The sequence below is a fragment of the Pholcus phalangioides genome, unplaced genomic scaffold, assembly GCF_987345545.1.
Source record: "Pholcus phalangioides strain wild (caught in Gottingen) unplaced genomic scaffold, Ppha-v1.0 ptg000011l_1, whole genome shotgun sequence".
Taxonomy (NCBI): domain Eukaryota; kingdom Metazoa; phylum Arthropoda; class Arachnida; order Araneae; family Pholcidae; genus Pholcus; species Pholcus phalangioides.
In genome coordinates this window covers 17,862,336-17,882,849 of record NW_028301604.1, presented here as the reverse complement: position 1 = coordinate 17,882,849, position 20,514 = coordinate 17,862,336, and the positions used below count along the sequence as shown (strand labels likewise).

Sequence of the window (20,514 nt, the reverse complement as noted above, 5' to 3'; positions counted from 1 at the left end):
TACAAATCTCAACTTAATTATCAACATTCACATGCAATAATAATTACCAATTAACATTTTATCATCAGTTACAAATCTGTTTCCTAAATTTTAATAATTTACATTACATTAATACAATTACAATAATTACAAGTCATTATTGGCGATTTTAGATCGTGAAAATATCTTTTGAAAGGCTTTTCTTATATTTTTAATTTCAGGAAAAATATCTCCTTTTTTTGCTGGGAAATTGGAAACCTTGGTTAAATCTACCTGAGGAATTTTTCGAGAACTCTGTATTAGTTGTCTCTGTAGAAGTATGTGTAAATGATATATACTTTATTATTCAAACTTTCTTTTTTAAGAACCCATCAAGCAGATAGTAATTTTAGTTGAAATAATTGAACTTTTACACTCTCTAGTACAGTATTTTATTAGTATTGCAGAAGCTTAATTTTTTGGATCCCAAAATAAAAAATTAATTTGCTTTTCTGAGTTGCTACTACTTTTATTTAATAAATGTAACATATATTGAGTTCATCTATACTCACCACTTCATGTGGATTATGAAATATATGCTTGTTGAACATCTGCTGTGATTTTGATAAATCATTTTGTATCAACAATCAGAAAACAGTATAACTTTCACATGACTGAGAATGTATCGCTTATAATCTATTAAATATATTTATTGCTCTTAATTCAAAATGCACTAGATACATTCTGCCTATTTTAGATGGGGAAGCAGCACCATTACATATCAACTGACTCCAGACAGACAGTTCTAATGCACATTAAGTTCTTTTCACTATTGTCAGATATTTAGTTCATATGGGAAATTCCGCTTTTGCAATATGCAAAAGAAATGAACACTGTCATTCAAGATCTGCAATAAACTGTAGGTCCAGTCTAATTGGCCCTTGTGCACAGAAAATCACCATAGTTTGACAAAAATTATCAAAAAATTATCAGTAATGACTACTTTTATTTCCAATCACAAAGTTCAAAATAAAATTGCATTCATGAATTTTGAAGTTTCTAGCCAAACAATTATTCAACTTTGCAGATATTTTCATTTTGAACTTATTTAAAGAAATATATTCATGCACTTGTGATCTGATATTTTTAGCTTTCAAGTTTTTAATTTAGAATATCAAATAAATGAATCAACATTTTTTAAGTATTATAATGTTCAAATGTAAATCCAACAAGTTAGTTGGCTCAAAATTTTTGAAATCAGTGAATAGGGAAAGAAAGTATAAATAAAATATCCAAGACACTCATGTTTTTCTTTGTGTTTGAATGCATTTTCAGAAAAATCCAGAAAAAGTTTCAATATCAGTAGAACAGAATGCAGATGAACAGTTTTCCGATCTGCAAATTTTTAAGAATGTAGTTTTTGATGATGTCGAAGGCAACCCTTTAGAATCAATTTTTGATTCCAGTCTCGTTGAAAAAAGCTTTTCAATTTGGTCAAGTCCTGAAAAAGCTGTGTATCTCAAACCATTGCCAGTAGGAGATGCCAGGTAAGTTACAAAATATATTAAAATAATTACATTTGGTTATTAAAAATAAAGTTTTTCATGAAAAATTCATTATAAAAGTTTAAATTTTTCAGTTTTGATGAAACTTCTTTTAACTAAAATTCAATTGATAATATTGTGTTTTTACAGTGTTTTGCTTTGAAAAAATGTGTGTATTTTTTTTTCAGTACTACTTTTTCCCCACAAAATATTGCACCTTTCAATGATCTCATGTTATCTTAGAGTGCTGGGACACACTGTTTGTGAATCAGTCTTTTAACTTTTTTATTTTATATAATTTTATGCCTAAAATATACTGCATTACCCTAAACTGATCTTATGAGATCCTTGTTTATGCAGCACCACTCATTTAATTTGTCATATTGATTACTCATTTCAAATTGCATTAACACTCGAGTACATTTGTCCATTGTACAATGTTTTGTGTACATACGTAAACAAGTATATTGTTACTTATATTTTTTAATAAATTCACACTCAATAATTTCTGTTTACTTGGTGCTTATTTGCTTTTCATTTAAGACACCTGTAGGGGGTTTAATTTTGAAACATTCCTTCTTAGAGAGTGTCTACATTATAAATAAAAATACTGACCAAATTTCATGTTTATAGCTTCAGCGATTTCAGCTCGGCGATGCTTCTCTGATAACCTTTAAGCCTCCTTATGATCCCCCACCCTTTAGGGGTTGAATTTTGAGAAATCCTTCTTAGCGAGTCTTTACATTATAAAATGAAAATACTGGCCATGCTTCATAATTATATTTTCAGCAGTTTCAGCTTGGTGATGATACATCAGTCGGTCAGGACAGTTATTTTATATGTTTAGATTATGGAACTTGATTAATTCAAATTTTCATGAACTCCCATTGAGTTTTCCTATCTAACTTATTTCTGAAATGACCTGTTTAGTTAAAAAAAAATTTCAAATGTTCTGAAAAATTTGAAATTTTTAAATGTAATCAAAATTTTATTATGAGCAAGCATGAACAGAGTTTGGAAAAATCCTACGATATGCGAAGGTTCCTTTTGATTTGATTCAACTCTTGAAAACTTTGATTCAACTAAGTTGTTAAAAAATAAGTCCTTAAAGACTGATAGAAGTTCAAGATAATATGGGTGAATTCTAATAAAGCATGAGTAGTCCTTCCTTTGAAAATAACATTTATTCTTTGTCAAAACTTACATTATAATTTTATTTGTCCATTCAATGTGATTTGTTGTGTGAAAACTCAGTTTGAAAAATTATAGATACTAAGGATGGAAAACTGACAAAACAAGCTAATCTAATTCTCATTCCAAAATTGTTCAGATGAAGCACATTGCAGTTGGCTATTTTCCACGTAATATAGCTTCTGTTCTCAACCCATGGATCAGGTTGTGATTCGAAATTCAAAATATTTTATTGTCGCTAAGTGTATATAAAATGTCTGAAAACATCAATTGGAATATGCAAATGGAAGTAGATATTCTTGATATCTCTCAAATGATTTGTAAAGATTGTGAGCGAATGTAATAGACCAGGGTTTGTATGGTGCTTAAAACTCCTTAAATAGTCATTGTTATCATTTCCCTTTTCAGGGGCCTTTAAAATCCTCCTAGCAGTTTCTAAACAAGTTCATTACTTTTCCCCCACCCCAGAATACTTCCTGCTGAGGTTGTTACTTTATGCTGAAAGAAGTTCCCTGAAAAAAAGGGAGAGAAAAACGAGGGGTTGCAGGGGGATTTATTTATAGGGATTTTAAGGCCATCTCGTAGCGGGTGCTCTAGCGAACAGCTCTGCCAATGACCAGCACAGCTAAGACATTACGACACCTGATTGGTCGGACTCCAGTGGCCTCAACCACTTCTGATATGCTGAGAATTGAAAAGAAGATTGTTGTGCTGTCAAAGAAATTGACAGTGAAATTGAAATAAAAAAATTAGTTAGCTAAGTTCTAAATATCATTCCTGCCAGAAAATGGTGCTACTACCAGTGGTGGGAATTCTGCAACATAGGCACCAAACTTAACATCCTACTCCAATAGTGTGTTTCATATTTTTCTGTGCCAAATAGCGTTTGTTTGTGAATACATATATATTAAATATTTTTTTGTGTATGTGCACTTGAAAACGTGATAATACTTTTATACCTGCTTTGTATGTATCAGTGTCACCAACAAGTCCTCAAATTCCCGGAATTTCGGAAAAGGATGCCGAAAAATTTTCTTCTTTCATGCTGTGAAATGATTCCTTCCGAGAGAGCATGTTTTATATTTCCGTACTTTAGTACTACTTCCCCTCTTCCATAGTCACTCTCAGAATTTTCCAAAAATATAATTTTTAAGAGTAATTTCACTCTTCTCCAAAATTTTAAGGGGTATTTTTGAAAAAAAGAGTGGTATTTTATTATGAAATTATGACATCCTGTGTCTCCTTTAAAGAGTTGTCTGAAGTCCAGAAAAGTTTATGAAATTAGAGAGAAAGACACTGATTTTTTTTTTTTCTGCAATCAATTTTGTCCCAGGAAACTTGAGATAACCACAGCCTCTTATTTAAATTTTCGGCCCCTCATCAGGCTTTTTATTGTGAAATCCTGATAATATCTGTGGTCTTGCAACTGAAGGTAGTTTACTCTAGTCTACCAAATTTAAAGCGCAAAGTGAGGTAGTTTCTATTTTCAAAAAAGAAAAAGTTGCCACATCAAGCAGCAGAAATTACTAAGGTCAATCATCATTGCATCAAATCCAGATGTTTCATGAAATCATTTTTCATTCCATGAGTAAAAGAGCTAGTCCGCCAAATTACGAATGCTAATTTGTCAACATTGCCAAATAACTAAGCCACTAAATAACGTGTGCTAAATTGCCTAGCATGTTGAATTCTTCCAAAATTTCCCCCCATTTTGCAACAATTTCTTTTTCAGTATAACTAACAAGAAGCCAGTAGGAATCATGCCCATAAAAATGAAAAAAATTAATTTAAAGTAATTTTTTATGTATGTGTTCACTTTCACAAAGTGGTGAATACAGAGTTGCTGCAAATATGAATGATTTTGTAAAGAAAATCTTTTTCAGCTTTGGTATTTTTATTTTGAATAATTTGGGTATGAATATCACTTAGAATTTTTATAATTTATGTGATTCTGTTATGAATACTTTTAACCAAAACGTTAACCCATTAACTACCAATTTTTTTTTTAATTTTTGGCCAGATAAATTATATATATATATATATATATATATATATATATGCATAAAAAGTTGTAAACATAAAGCACATAAAATTCCAAAATCCCTGAATGGGGATTGTGGCAGTTAATTAGTAATAATTTAATTAGTTAATCAAATGTTATGTTAAAATTTATAGGTTCTAAAACACTTTGGTGACAACAGAAAAGTATGGATTATCTGTATGTGGATTGATTACTTTATGAATTCTTATAATGCTGGGTATAAAAAAAATCAAAAGTTATCATTTCTTAAACTGCTCTACATCTAAATTTTTGAGAAGAGTGAAAATTTGTGTGGCAGATTTAAAATACATTTGCATATTTGCCCCTACCCTTTGTTTTTTTGCTGTAAAACTAGTTAAGTTCTGAAGTTTTCCATGACTACTTAAAAAGTGCTTAAAAATACTTCAATACATTAATTTTATATGTGATTTTACGTCCTCTTTAAGACCCTGTATAATGAGTACAATTTTGAATAGATTTTTTAATATTTTTCCTGACTTCAATAATTATGGAAAAAATTATCAGCTCAAAATAAAAAATTATGCATTGTAGGATTAATGAAGCAGACTTGAAAAATTGTACAGTGGTAACAGTTTCAGAACAGTAAAATAATGTACCAGCTAACATTCCTTATGAACATAATAATATATAATGCTACATAAATGTTCATGATGAAGTTACAATTTGTGGTCAATTTACAGATCCTGTGATAATGAATTGGATCTTCCCCCCCCCCCAGAACCCCTTTAATTTTGAATTGAACATGTTCGTACATAAAATGTAACCAATTACTACCTAGCACTGGGTGACTGTATAAAAGAAGTACCCACTTTATCTCCATAATGATTATTTTCTCAAATGTACTTGCTGCTTATAACTTTTTCAAAAAATTGTCATGAAAAAAGTAAGCTGAAAAACGATTTAAACGGGAAATCTTGTTGAGTATAAGTAAAAGTCAGTGCTATGAAAATAAGTTTTGATCATTTGATCATTTTTGTCGCACCACGGTCATTTTCTGCACACGAGGGCTAATTAGACCGGGACCTACAATTTATTGCCGATTCCGAATGGCAGGCTTGTTTCTTATACTCATCAAGAGGTTGGTACGCTAACCCCTCGATGGGGGCCCCCTGCGGTAGCAATTTTTTGCTGCGGTCAAGTCGCCGTTTTATGAAAATAAGTCACTAAGTGGAAAAATGTTCAAAGTTGGAATGTTATAAGCAAGATTCACTAAATCACTATGGGCACCATACCAAATAAATGTACAGTAGACTCTCCACAATCCGGCCATGCGATAGTCCAGCCCGTTCAGTGATCTGACAGGCTGTTTTCAAGCATAGAAGAGGAAAAATGTCACTGCATGTCTGTGCACAGATATTTGTCATTTAAATAGGCTTTTTCAACTAACTTCCATTAATCCTGTGATTCAGTAATCCGGCAAACTTTAATCTGATTTATGCTGGATTAACGAGAGTCTATACTCTAAGCTGTGTGTTTCTGCGCTAAAAAAAATTAGGATTCCGCAAAAAGGGCTTCCAAAATACATCTTAAGTAGTACTTCTTGAAAGGGGTCTACTATATTATGTCTTCTAACATATAAACATATGGTTCCTTATTATTGCTTTTTCATTCATTTGCAATCACTTTTGACTAGGAACAAATTTTTGAAATATTAAATTTGCATCTTATTTGACTATTTTGAAAATGCTATATCATCAAGATATTATAATGGTTGCCATTTAATTTCTTATTTTGTCATTAGGTGTTTATGTAGCCTGTATCAGCTTTGTCAGAGCAGTAAGAATTTCAGCAAATTATCATTTTATGTATTATGCAATAGTAAGGATGAAGGTAAAACACTACTTTTAGGAGTGTCTGCAAACAAACGTGTCAAAGTTTCTATCGAAGGTAATTAGATTTACAGTAGTATCAAAAAAAAAACAAGGCACTCTTTTTTTTTTTTTGCATTAAATCTCAAACTCAGGAAAAAAATAAAATTCTATTGATATTTATCAAGCAAATTAGGGTGTGGAAAGGTATAGTAGGAAAATTATTATAAGATTAAGGTCAGGTAGCTGTGATGACCACTTACTGCGATGAACTTTTTTGCTTGAATAAATAACTTTGCCTGAAACAAACTTTTTTGCTTTTCAACCTCAACTTTTTGACTGTATCCAAGATTTTGTTTGGACTTGTTATCATGTTGAAGCATCTTATGTTTATCTGCTCGTGTCCAGCAATGAATATTTTTTTCCTTTTTTTTTCTCTCTCTGATGCTGATGTCCTCATCTTTATTTTTTAATATGCTGCAGACTGAAACTATTTTCATTGGTTGTATTGTTCGCAAAGCCAGGTAGGCAGATGACTGACTGTATATATACACTCATGTCCATAAATTAAGGATAATTCAGAATCACACGGAAATCAAAATCTAAAGTAAAAATTTCACCTGTAGAATTATCACACACATCTGCAAGAATGATATTCAAATTTCAGGAAGCCACCAGATGATGCCGTTAGTACGTCACAATGACGAGAGTGTAAGAGGGGGGTATATAAGGAATGGTGGCAAAGAAGTGAAATTGTTCACAAGAGTTCTGTAAGGCGCTCAGTGCCATAAGCGAATAGTTATGACACAGAGGACGCATGTGGATGATTTTTTACGTGGTAGAATTATCGGCTGCCTAGAATGTGGGCGTACTCAGATGGAAGTATCCGAGGAACTTGGAATTGTCCAAAGTGTCATCTCTAGGCTTTGGCAACGATTCCAAGATAACGGAAATGTCAGTAGACGTTACAGTACAGGTCGCCCCCGAGTTACAACGCCAAATGAAGACCGGTATTCCGCAGTAACTGCCAAAAGAAGCAGACGGAGCGCAGCATCCGACCTGTCTCGTCAGCTATCTGCAGCCACGGGTACCACAGTTTCAAGGCAAACCGTGTACAGACGTTTGGGAGATATTGGTCTATATGCTCACAGGCCTGTCAGATGTGTTCCGCTCACGGCAACTCACTGTCGGCAGCGATTAGCCTGGAGTAGAGAACATGCAATGTGGACATCGTCACAGTGGGCTTGTGTGATGTTTTCCGATGAGTCCAGGTTTAGCTTGCAGCCTGATTCACGTTGGACTTTCATATGGATAACGCCAGGTACCTTTTACCACCAAGACAACATCATTGAACAACACCGTTACGGTGGTGCAGCATTGCTCGTTTGGGATGGAATTATACTGGGTTCCAGAACAGATCTGCATGTTCAAACCGGAACCATGAAAGCCCAAATTTATCGGGACATCATTCTGGAACAACATGTATGTTTGTTTAGGGGTAGCAGAATTTGTGTTTATGGATGACAACGCCCGTCCTCACCAAGCAAACATCGTAAACGAATGCCTTGAATCTGAGGATATAACCCGTATGGAATGGCCAGCATTCTCACCTGACTTGAATCCGATAGAGCATGTGTGGGACATGCTTGGCCGACGAGTTGTAGCCCATCACCCACCTCCTACATGTGTACCGAAACTTCGGAGAGCATTGCTTGCTGAGTGGAGTGATCTTCCCCAAGATCAGATCGATAATTTGGTACTCAGCATGCCTAGGCGTTATACAGACTGTATTTCATCGCATGGGAGACATACAATGTATTAACCATCATACCAACCATGTAATAGTAAGTTTTTGTAAAGGAGATATTTTTTACAATTGCTCCAGGGAGCAAAAATCGTAGTTTTTATGAATGGTATCATACATACACCATCGTTTTTGTTCTTTATCTTTTGTTTAATAAATGGGCTTTATGAATAAGTAACGTTTGTTTTGTTTCTGAACCTTTATTTGCCAGCGCTGGCATTATCCTCAATTTATGGACATGAGTGTAGATTGACTGATGTTTATATTGTTTGTACATACTTGATACTTGCTGTGAATAAAACCGGCTTTAATGCTGATAGCTTTTTTTTTAACCTCATTTCCCAACTTGTAATTTTCTATTTTAAATTTAATGATTGTATAACAGGTTTTGCTGATATAGTGAATGCGCTTGCGCGATGTTGTTACATCAGTTTCCACCGCTGAACTGCTAGTTTTTCTTGCTCAAAATAAGAATTTTTGAAGATTTTTTTCATTTGTCTTTTCCTCAAATAAAAAATAATTAGCATGTTATTTAATCATGCTATTTTAATCAATTTTTGTTAATTTAAGTACGTTATGAATATTAGTAAATCAAAATTTCTCTAGAATTAAATTCCTAGCTCCCCCTTGTAAGCTTTTTGTGCCCCCCCCCCAAAAGGTCAATCCTGCGTACACCCCTGCATAAACTATGAAAAAAAAAATTGTAAAATCAGCAATGTTTCCTTTAATCTGGCTTGTATGGTCAAAAACGCTCCTACACAGGGAAACATAGTGTATATAGTGTCATTTAATTATATTAATTACAGGGTTGTTTAGTTTAAACCATGGTTTTAATCAAGTGGTTTTTTTTCAAAAAATCACATAAAAGTGACCTAAATATAAATTTTCCCTTGAAAAATATCATATTTGTTCATTACTAGCCAATATGTTTATTCTGATGGTATATCTTTAAATGGTGTAGCATGATATAAGCGGGTTTTTTTTTAATCTCATAAAAGGCCTGGATATACTGAATGTATTTTTTTTATATTAAGTATCTTGGTTGCTTAAAGTTATAAATAGAAGCCAAAATTTCTCATTCTTGCCAGATTTTCTATCTATTGGCTATATTCTGATGCTTTATCTTTAGCAAATTCATGAATAAGGATTCATTACACATCTTGATGTAGTGTTATATTACCTCACAGGGTTGTTTTTGTTTTTTCCTTCACAAAGAAGCAGCAACAATAGTGATACCATCATGCTAGGGACAGGTGGTCTTATAATCCAAAAAGACACCAGCTGCCCCTATGACACAGTGTACTAGTAGTTTCATTACCTCAGACATTTTCATTTTCTTTCCCATAAGAAGTAGCACAACTCATACTGTATATCACCCAGTCTTAATATTCAATAGCTTTTTTTTTACTTTCACCCATTAAGCCCAGTTAATCAAGGTTCTACTGTATAATAGTAACAGCTTTATGAAAAATAATCAGCTATACGCAGAGGGAGATTGTAATTAATGTTTTGATTCCAAAACTATACAATAAGAGCTACTGGTCAGAATGACTTGAAAATTTGCATGGGCACTCCTGAAGCAATGGAAATTTCTTTGGCAAAAGAAAAGGAAAAAATTGCAAGTAATGCAAAATGTGCAAGTAGATGATGCTGTTCTTGACCAGCAATATAATCTATTTTGTGCAACCACATCATTTGGACAGTTCAACAGCATCAGCGTGTGGATAGCACAACTTTTATCAAGATGTACATTGCAATAACAGAACGGCACAACACCTGGCCGACCATCAGTTCACCTGACCTTAACCCTTGAAATTTCTGGCTGTGGGGGGGGGGGGGGGGAAGAGTACCTCAAAATGTTATGAACAGAGGTTGGATTGCAAACTTCTGTGAATTGTCAGCACATCCACATCATGACATAGTTTGATCTGTTGTTGGACAAGCATTTTTTTTGCTTTCACCTCATTGCCATTTTACAGTGGACAATATATTTAACATTTCTTGAGTAAGTTGTAGTTACTTGTTTAGTTACTTCATTTTTGTGATGTTTCCATGAATTATGAAATCGTGCAATGCTAATTAAGTTACAATTTTCCCCTGAATGGCCATCGTTCCCATTCTGCAAGCAAATTTGAATTGGATGAGTACAGTGTCATTAATTTCCCATTTTTAAGTATTTTTTTTCCTCTTTGCCATATAATATTCCATTGCTTCAGGAATATTCATGTAAATTTTTAAGTCATTCTGACTTGAAAATTTACATGACTTCTGTAGAAGAACCATTAACCATTTGAATCAGAACTTAAGATATAATCACACCCTGTATATTGCAAATCATCGCTAGTTAATCAGCATTATTTATGCTTCATTAAACACATTATATTCACCTAATTTTTATCACAGTTTTTGTAAAATAGCTTCCTAATTAAGTATACAGAAAGTAACTGGAGAAAACACTTTTAAATTATGTGGTTAATAATAACATTAAGAATTTTCAAACACAAAGTAATTCCTTAGGCAAAAAAATAATTAAATTTCAAAAGTTGGTTTTTGTTGAAATGCAAGAAATATTTATAGATTAATTAATATGGGAATTGTGTTAATTACAATAATAAACATTTTATTTTAATTAATTATCAGAAGTTTGAATGATTTTTCAGAAATGTTATTGTTTTTAATGTTAATGCTATTTGAACCAAAAAAAAAAGTTTTTTTTGGGTTTTTTTACTAACCCTGATTGTCATATCAAGTTGAGTAATAGTGAGTCTGTGGCGAAAAAATGAAATTGAAGAAAATTTTGTTTTTTTTTGGGCATGTCAGAAGAATGCACTACATGTGACATATTTGTTTAAAAAAAACTTATCCATCTCACTTAATCGATGAAAGTGTGTACCTATGCATATATATGAATTTGATGGCACTAATGTTTTCAAGTATTACATTTTAGCTCTTAATGGTCTGCCTGCTTTTGAGTTCAAATTTTCTCTCTTGTAAGCTATAAAATCGCTTAGGGCTATGATGGTGGGGGCAGGGGCGTAGCCAGAAATTTCGTTCGTGGGGGACCAAAGTGACAGAACAATGGATTTGGCCATCTTTTTCCCTTTTTTCGGTCATTTTCTCACATTTCGGGGGGGGGGGCAGACCCCCAAGCCCCCCCCCCCCTCGCTACGCCCTTGGGTGGGGTATGCACATTTTGGTAACACTCAGTATATTTCTTACAGCAGGGATACTATCATGCCTCATATAGCAAGTTACGGTATAAGAGTTCCATATATAAGTAATAACTGACAAGCAAATATGCAGCATTGCAGTTGAAAGGAGAATTTTTCAAGCACTTCGAATACAGTGATTGATAGAGGGAGATGAAAATAAACCCTTTTTTGGGGAGGGAGTGGGGACAAACCTATAACCATGTTCCAAATTAAAAAACAAAAAAAACATAGTTTGACAATATAGGTGTCAGGAGAATGCATTTATTGCTTCCTCTGTTATCACACTGTTATTACATTTCACTTTTTTGCAAAATAGTCCGCTTTTTTCAAACGATGGACGAGTACTCCTTGATTTTATTCTGGCTTGAATGAAGTGTTCACGACTCTTGGTTGTTGATGCAGCAAGAGATGCTTCAGTTACGAGTCGTACGCCCTGTTCAACTGCTTATGTGAGACACGGAAAATTTGGTATAGATGGAAAAGCAGGTTCATATAATTTTTGTGGGTCTATTTCCTGATTTTTTATAATAGGTGGTTCAGTCACTCGCACTTGATTCCATGCAATTAGTTCCGAATATTGCTTAGCAGAAAAGTTTATTTTCGGAACATGGAATGTACGGATTTCTGCTTCTGATAATCCTTCATTTCTAATTTTCAGAATTCTCTTCATTTCCAGTTCTTTGTAAATGAGATTCTCATCTGAGAGTAATAAGAGCAATAAATTCTGTGAGACATGGCAAGCATTCCTTTGAATAACTGGGTCAATAATGCATAATATTTTGTCAGGTAAAAACCTGGGTAACTCTACTAAATTGAACAAATGTCTTGCTCCATCAGCACACGATGACTTTATCTTAATGTTGAACCACATTGATGCTTAAACTTTCGTTATGTACTCAGTCAAAATGCTTAGATTTTCACTGGGCTTTTCTGTTGCAGAGTATAACCTTAAAATATCGTTAGCCACCTAGCATGCAGAAGTTTACCTGGATCACAGTTTGATAACGAAGCAGGTGAATCACCCATTTATATTGTCCGTACCATTTCCACAAGATATCTCTGATCTGAACTTAAATGACTGTTGTCACTGTCCGTTATTGGAAGGTTATTAGAGATTGGTTTAAATTTCACAATAGGTAATCTTTCACAATTTTCCAAACTTTTTCTGATATCACCTTGAAGCCCATGTAGACTGATGAACTGACTAGATGCTTCACAAGATGTCGTAGAGGTGAAGTGAAAAAGATAAATAAGACATTGCAAGGGATGGCCTATTTCTTTCTCTATTAATCTGATAACACCATTTTTATAACCAATATTGGTAACAGCTCCGTCGTATCCGATCGCCATCAATTCTTTTGTATCAAAATCTTGCTTCAAAAAGTCTAGGGTTGATGACTTAAATCCTTTGCTCTACTGCTTCTTGGAGTTGTGTGACCAAGATAAGGTTTCTGCAATATGGTTACGTGTTCTTCAGATATGGTTCTTCCATGGAAAGAATCGCCTTCTTTGGCATTAGCTAAGGTTTTGTCTTTTCGACCATCAAAATATATTCCTCGCACATTGTTCTAGGAATTTTATCTTGCAAAAGAATTCTCTGTGATGCTCTTTCACGCCTTATTTTCATCTGGTCTATTGTCATCTCAATAACCCAACATCTTTCAGCACAGCATTCGCAATAATTGCAGCTGATACATCAGACACACCAGTTCTATCACAAGCAAGAGTAACATTTGGTAATTTAGTTCTCATCTGTGAGGAGGATGGTAGAATTTCAAAAGCAAAATGAAGTATGTGCTTCGGCACCGATTGATGGACCAGCTTCAGTACTGGTAGATGGAAACGTTAAGTTCAACGGTAAACTGTGTTTTGGTTCATATGGATCACTTTCCTCAGAATCGTAGGATATAGATGATTCTTCAGTGTTTGATGAACTAGTTTCCGCCGTTTCTTCTTAAGATGACTTCAAACAGGATACCATTTTCTTTTGTTCATTGTTTTTCAATTTCTTCGTTGTTAGGGTATCTACTCAACCAAAGGCCATCTTGTATGTAATTATTTGATCTTGCAAGAAATCGCACTCTAAATTTGGGACCTTTCTCAACTTGTCACACTTAGTCTTCAAAATCACATTTGCATGCTGCAATGTCGAACAATTTCCATGCTTCAAACTGAAAAGATTTCAAGTTCAACTTGAAAGTTTGAGAATCTTTCCTTGCTTTCCTATTTTTCTGAAGATTCTTGTATTGGTATCTTTTGCACGATAATTTCCAGAATGTCTGCAATAGCTGGATCTCTTCTTGATTGTTGTGCCTTCTGGGCAAGACCTGAGAATCCAACTCTTTATGTGTGTGATTTCCTAAAATGTTACAACGATAAAAGCTTCAGGTCGTCATTTTGACTGATATACACCCTCTCAGTTGAGGGGTAAGATTGCAAATGAATACTGGAAACAAGAGAAAAACATCAAGGTCACTGAACGAATCACGTGTTCAGGGGAATAGAAAAGCTTCCTCCTCAGTGTTATGTTACAGAATTCCAGACGTGCTTAAAACTTTAGGGGCAATGAGGAATCTCAAGAAGTTTGAATTTTGGGGGAAAAAATTAGGAATGGCATTTCCTCACATAAAGGCATATTTTAAATTCTATTACAATGGCAATTTCAAAAAAAAAAAAAAATTATTTCCACTCTATTATGCATGTCACTCTAGAATTATTTTCTTGAGTGGCATACATCCCTTTGATTCAGTCAGTAGTAAATGTTTTAATGGCAATGCTGCTGGAATCAGTTTAAGGTTGAAAAAGAAGGAAGCATATGTATAATTAGGATGGTACAATAATATTCAATTTTAATCAAACATTGACATTTCTTGCTTCTATCTCTTCATATGAAATTGATAATGAAACATAATTTCCACAAGCATCTAGTCTGAAGTAGCGTTTGCTTATGCTGATCAAAAGTGATATTTTGAGAACTAACTTAGAAGGCATCCTCCCATGGTAGGTGCCATCAGCATAATGTTTTTTTTTTTTTTTTTTGAGTGAAGAATTTCCCTTTAATTCAATCAGTAGTAAATTTACTTATGGCAATGTTGCTAGAATCAGTTTGAGGTTAAAAAAGAAGGAAAACATATATGTATAATCCGCGTGAAACTTATGAAAGTATTTTCAGATTTGATCTTGATTTTTCAAGGTACGGCTGCATATATCTAAAAAAACCTTCAACATTTAACAAGAAAAAACCTTTTTATTTTATCAATGACAAGCCCAGATATTTTGTAAATTGATTTCTCAATGGAGCGCATTTTCTCATCCTTCTTACTTGTGCCTGATAAAAATTGGAAGGAAGCCCACTTCATTAAAATGATATGGCATTTTACTGGGGGGTTTAGTGACTTCTGCTACAAATGGTTAACCAAATATTTGACACTTTTATGAACATAGTGCAAGACATTTACATAAATTTTTTACATGTGTTACAGGAACTTTGAACGAAAATGAAAAATTTGACTTGAATACTATTAGAGACAGACATCTCAGATGTTTCTCTCGTGGCACTTCCATAGTGAGTTTTGTTGTGTGTTTTTTTTTTGGATTTAAAGAAAATATACAAATGCAAACACAATTCCACAACAGGCAAAATGCCCAATGACGTGGCTGAGAAAAAGTTGCCCATATCAAATATGGATGTCATATAGTTCTCAAAAATACAGCAACCCAATGAAAAATGCAATTACAAACAATATAAATATTATAACAAGATAAAATATTATACAATGCCCATAAAGAATACTTATGTTTGTCTTATTCTAAGTAACGTGTCAATTGTGTTAGAATTTACTGCTTTCGGGGGTAAGCTACAGGGTGATTATAATTAAAGTTCATTTTTGAAAAGGCTGTAAAAGAAGAACCATTGGTCAGAATGACCTGATATTTCACCTGAATATACATGAAGCAATTAGATTTTGAAGAAAAAACTAGTTCAAAAATTTACCAATAGATGGTGCTGTACTCATCATAAGATTCAGATTAAAAGACGTGACCGTAAAAAAAATCATAGAAAAGCAAACAGTGATGAAAGCATCAAGAAAAGGATGTGGTAAATTACCTGCTACTCAAGAAATATTCAATATGTTGTCCACCGTTGTCTCCTATGAGCCGAAAGCGCACAACAGCATATTACACAACAGATCGAAGTGTATCAGGGGTGATGTTGTGAATGCGTTGCGTAATGCAGTTTCAACTCAGCTACATTCGCAATTGGACCACTGTACACATTTTTTAGATGACCCCACAGCCAGAAGTCACAAGGATTCGGGTCAGGCAATCGTGACGGCCAAACTGTTGGAAAATGGTAACTGATAACTCTGACATTGCCAAAATGGAGATTCAACGGTTGCTTTACTGGTGTTGCAATATGCATGAATGAATGAAAGACAGAACTTAGACACGGGACTTATCCCGTTGCCGAGATCTCTTCCAGCCCAGCTTCGTGGCAGAGTCTGGAACACTTTATTTTCTATCAGAAAAAAAAACAAAAACATACAAACTTTTACAATATATTTTCCCTGGACAATTGGGTACTGTCGCGATTAACAAATTTTGTGGTGATTACAGACGAGATGGGATTAGGAGTTGGAGAAGTTTCAGGGTTTAGTTAAGATGAATGTACACATATTAGGATGGAGGTATGTTTTGAAAGCAATTGGGCCCCCCCCCCCCCATGCCATCTCATCTGTTATCTTACACTTGCCATATTATATACACAGGATACAAAAAGAAAAAATCTTATTGTGAAATAAAAAAATATATATATATCATCAGAGCGAGTCATCTCTCTTAACACCTTATTGGTGAGCAAATGGGTTTGATAACTTGCGGACTAGAAGCCAGCATCAGTTTTATTGGGTTGAGTTCACTCGCTCTGGCAGATTTAATGAAAATATACAAAATAGAAGTATTGTGTGGAGGAATATATACAATTAGGGATCACCCGTGGCATCTCGCTTAGCACCTTATTCGGTGAGCAACATGAATACGACAATATGAGTACGCACGTGTGTTGTGGACATGAAATGCATGAAGAACTTGAATAGAGGAAAGAGAAATACACATATACACACATTTATAACTGCCAGGTCAAGTCGTCTCACCCTAAACTTATTTTGGTGAGCAATGTTGGCTTGGTGGGCATTGTCTGGAGAGAGCCTTAGCTAAGGATCAGCTTCGGTCTTGGTGTTTTGGTTGACTCGATCTGGCTGGTTATATTTATATTTTTTTTTAAAAACGAATATATATAAAATATAAACTACATGTAATGGGGGGGGGGGTTATTATGAAACCATTCATGTCGTCCCGCTGTTGCAATATGCAGAGAAGTTCCATCGTGCATGAAAATTGTGCTATCCACACATCAGTGTTGGAATGAGCCAGTTGCGCAAAAGAGATTCATACCGTGTATTATTGACAGTACAGGTTACAGGGCCCGAAGGACCTATCTCCTTGAAAAAGAAAGGGCCAACAATCAACGCTGCCGTAAACCTGCACTACACAATGACCTTTGGAGAATGAAGAGGCAATGGTTGCATTTGGAACAGATTTTCTCTGGCCCATATCCTGCAATTTTGTGTATTGACAGAACCTTTGTAGATGGAAATTGGCTTCGTCTGTCCACAAAATGCTTCATGGTCATGCATGGTCCACTTCCATCCGAGCAAGAAATTGCAGTGCAAAATGTTCTCGTATTGGCAGGTCTGTAGGAAACAACTCTTGAACATGCATAATTTTGTATGGAATAGCATTGCAGGATGTTTTGTAAAATTTTACGAACCATACTGACAGGCATGTCTAAAGTTCGACCAATTCCCTGAGCAGCATGTTCCCAAAGCACTGCTTGACGCTTCCAGCAATTCTGTAGCCACTTGCTCCACTGACGTCGAAGCATATCTACTTTCCTCTCTGGGCCACATTGTACGTCAAATGAGCCTGTCTCTTCGAATTCAGCAATCTTCTTTAGACCGTTTGCAGACATCAAACCAGAGCTGCTTCTAATACTCTTTAATGTCTGGAATTTCTTTAATGCAGATTCCACACAGTCACCTTTCTTCTGAAAAGTTTCAAAAGCAGAGCCCTATCCTTCAATAACAACCTGATCGGATGCAGAGAAAATAACAGGAACTGCATGTTCCCCGCCTTTTATCACAATTGCAATTTACGGTGCTCATGTCATGTCTTTTAATTTGTATCTTATGATGAGTACAGCACCACCTATTGGGCAATTTTTGAACTTTTTCCATTGCTAACAAAAAACTACATGACAAAATCCCATTGCTTCATGTATATTCAGGTGAAATATCAGGTAATTCTGACCAGTGGTTCTTTTTTAGTCTTTTCAAAAACAAAATTTAAAAATTCCCTGCGACACCATAACCTATAATTGTCCTTTACCAATCGATACTGGTGTCCCCTTGTAAAAGCAATCGATTGACAGTGTACTAATAATGATCCATCATATCCAGCCTGTTAAAAATTTTGAACACTTCGATCATATCTCCCAGACACCTGCGCTCAGCCAATGTAAACATATTCAAAAAATGATGTCTCTCTGCATAACTCAAGCCCTGTGTGCCAATAAGGACATGTGTAGCTCTTCTCTGCACCCCTTCAACCAAGTCTATGGTCTCCAAGACCTTACAGCATACTCCAGTCCAGGATGAACTAAGCCTCAGAAAAGCAAAAGAATGACTTCAATCAGTCAAGTGGTTACGATGCCAAATGCCATCGCTGCCATACATAATGGTGGTGCCTACAACAGCATTTCCAGACGCAAAGACTTTTCAGTCTTATTCGCATAGATATGACGAAATAATCTTGTCATACATGTGCTGCCATCTGTACAGCCATCCTTGTACTTTATTATCTCATCACTAGATGGAGTTGTACAATTATATTTCAAGGTCTGAGATTATTATTACTATTTATCATGTTTTTTGCAAAGCTGCATCCCCATCACTTTTTTTTTTTTTTTTCGATTTCCGATTCCCTTGCGAAGATGCATCTGTTTTATTACTCATATATTTTTTAGCAAAGGTTCAACTACTATGGTTCCACATAAATCCATCAACAGCATTTCTTTTAGTCACAGGACATTATGACACTTCTGTAAATCTATAACTGGGCCCAACAGTTCATAAACACACTCCCTGAGTACCCAAGGATAGATATCATCTGGTGCTTTTCTTGCACATACTTTTTTGAAGATTTAAGACCTCCATAACTTCCACTTTAATATCGTTAAGGGTTTTATTACCCCATGCAACACCCATGCATTGAATATTGTTTTCTAAAAACTAATGAGAAAAAGTCATTGAAAGCACTACACATGCCTACATTGCTCTCTACCTTAGACCCTCCTATTGAGAGGGAACCAACTGTCCTCTTACATTCATTATTGATGTACCTGAAAAATGATTTTGGGTCAGCCTATGTTATCTGCCAACCTAGATTCAACTTCCTTTTTACTATCCCTCATCGCTTTCATCAATGCCCTTCTTTTATCAGTTAACAATTACAGAGCACCTAGTACACTTTTATACTCTCTGAGTCCTCTTTTCCTTTCAAGATAAAGATTATGCATGCTATCGGTGAACCATAGGGAGCGCGATGTACAAACACACTTTTTAGGAACAAAGGGTATGATATCTTCTAAAATAGAGGACAGCTTCGTACTTAATTCTTCCCATGGACATACCACCCCGAGTAATTCTAACCACTCTTTGAAAACTCTAACCTTTCTCTAAAAACATCAAAGTTATCTTTCCAAAAACAAGGAGCAATTTTTTTGTTATCAACCTTACCCAAAGAAAAGTTACATAGAAAACTAATGACACAATGATCACTGGAAGAAAACTCGTTCCCACACGAAACATGTTCAACAAGATCCTCGGAACTAGTGAGAAATAAATCCGAAATAGCTGTACCCCTAGTAGCTTCTGATACACGATGATACAAAAAATTATTGAGCACCAACTTGAAATCTCTTTCATATTGAACTCTAGCTGAAAAGTTCTCCCAATCGATACCCGGGTAATTGAAGTCCCCTAATATGACAACCCTCTTATTCTGACACATGTAGGAAATTTCATCATGAAGTTTGGCGATGTAGTTTGGATCCCTATTTGGGGGATTATAACAAACCCATACAATAAATTTATGACTCTTTGTTTTCAAGAGCTCTACCCATATAGTTTCAAAATCACTTCTCTTCACATCACACTCTCTAGCCTTCAAACATGATTTCACATATATCATGACTCCACCCCCTCTGGGGCCGTTCAAGTATTACGTAAGCAAATTTTTAGCCATTTTTGACCCCCCCCCCCCCTTGTCAGCAAAATTTCGTCATCAGCTCTTCCTTTCTGAATCCTAATGCATATTGGTGGGATCAGAGACGTACACGGGGAGCATAGTAGGGCTCGTGCCTCCCTCCCACGATCAAAAATTCATTTTTTTAATGCAAATAAATATTTTTTTTAATTGAAATTTCGGAAGAAAATACCTTTATATGTTATTATAATCAATTTTTATTAATTTCAATGTTATTTGAAGGCTATGAACTCAAAATTTAATAAATTTTTATGCTTTAATAAATTCATTGCGACCTACCCTCTAAGCCATACAATGATAAATCGCATAAAGGCCTGTTGACCAAATATGGCCCAGGGGGTTATCTGATGCAGCCTGCCCTCCTCAAACCTAATTTTGTTAAAATGAACTAAGCGACACATTTACAGATCACTCAAGTGACTCGCCACACTTCCAGAACACTTAAACGATCCGTGGTGCATTTAGAGATCCCTTGGGTGGCATGCACTGTTTTAGAGCACTATAAGTGGTCCCAAGTGCGGTTCTACTTCACTCAAGTTACACAAAGCCT

The 20,514-nt window shown here is 34.9% G+C and overlaps 1 protein-coding gene and 1 long non-coding RNA gene across 8 annotated transcripts in view; one reads left to right on the top strand and one right to left on the bottom strand.

The window, feature by feature from the left end:
- Positions 1–20,514, top strand: part of LOC149080164 (protein zwilch homolog) — an 87,848-nt gene that overhangs the window by 24,509 nt on the left and 42,825 nt on the right. For 6 of the 7 annotated variants that reach the window (XM_089239202.1, XM_089239199.1, XM_089239201.1 and 3 more), the window contains exons 4-7: positions 201–296; positions 1,294–1,505; positions 6,497–6,642; positions 15,062–15,144. In XM_089239202.1, coding sequence (XP_089095328.1) covers positions 201–296; positions 1,294–1,505; positions 6,497–6,642; positions 15,062–15,144 — 537 coding nt within the window. The remainder of the gene's footprint in view (positions 1–200; positions 297–1,293; positions 1,506–6,496; positions 6,643–15,061; positions 15,145–20,514) is intronic. The other variant, XM_089239198.1, reaches the window with a different exon arrangement.
- Positions 1–20,514, bottom strand: part of LOC149080165 (uncharacterized) — a 30,848-nt gene that overhangs the window by 6,162 nt on the left and 4,172 nt on the right. The window contains exon 2 of the long non-coding RNA XR_016193540.1: positions 15,688–16,098. This is a non-coding gene — a long non-coding RNA (uncharacterized LOC149080165). The remainder of the gene's footprint in view (positions 1–15,687; positions 16,099–20,514) is intronic.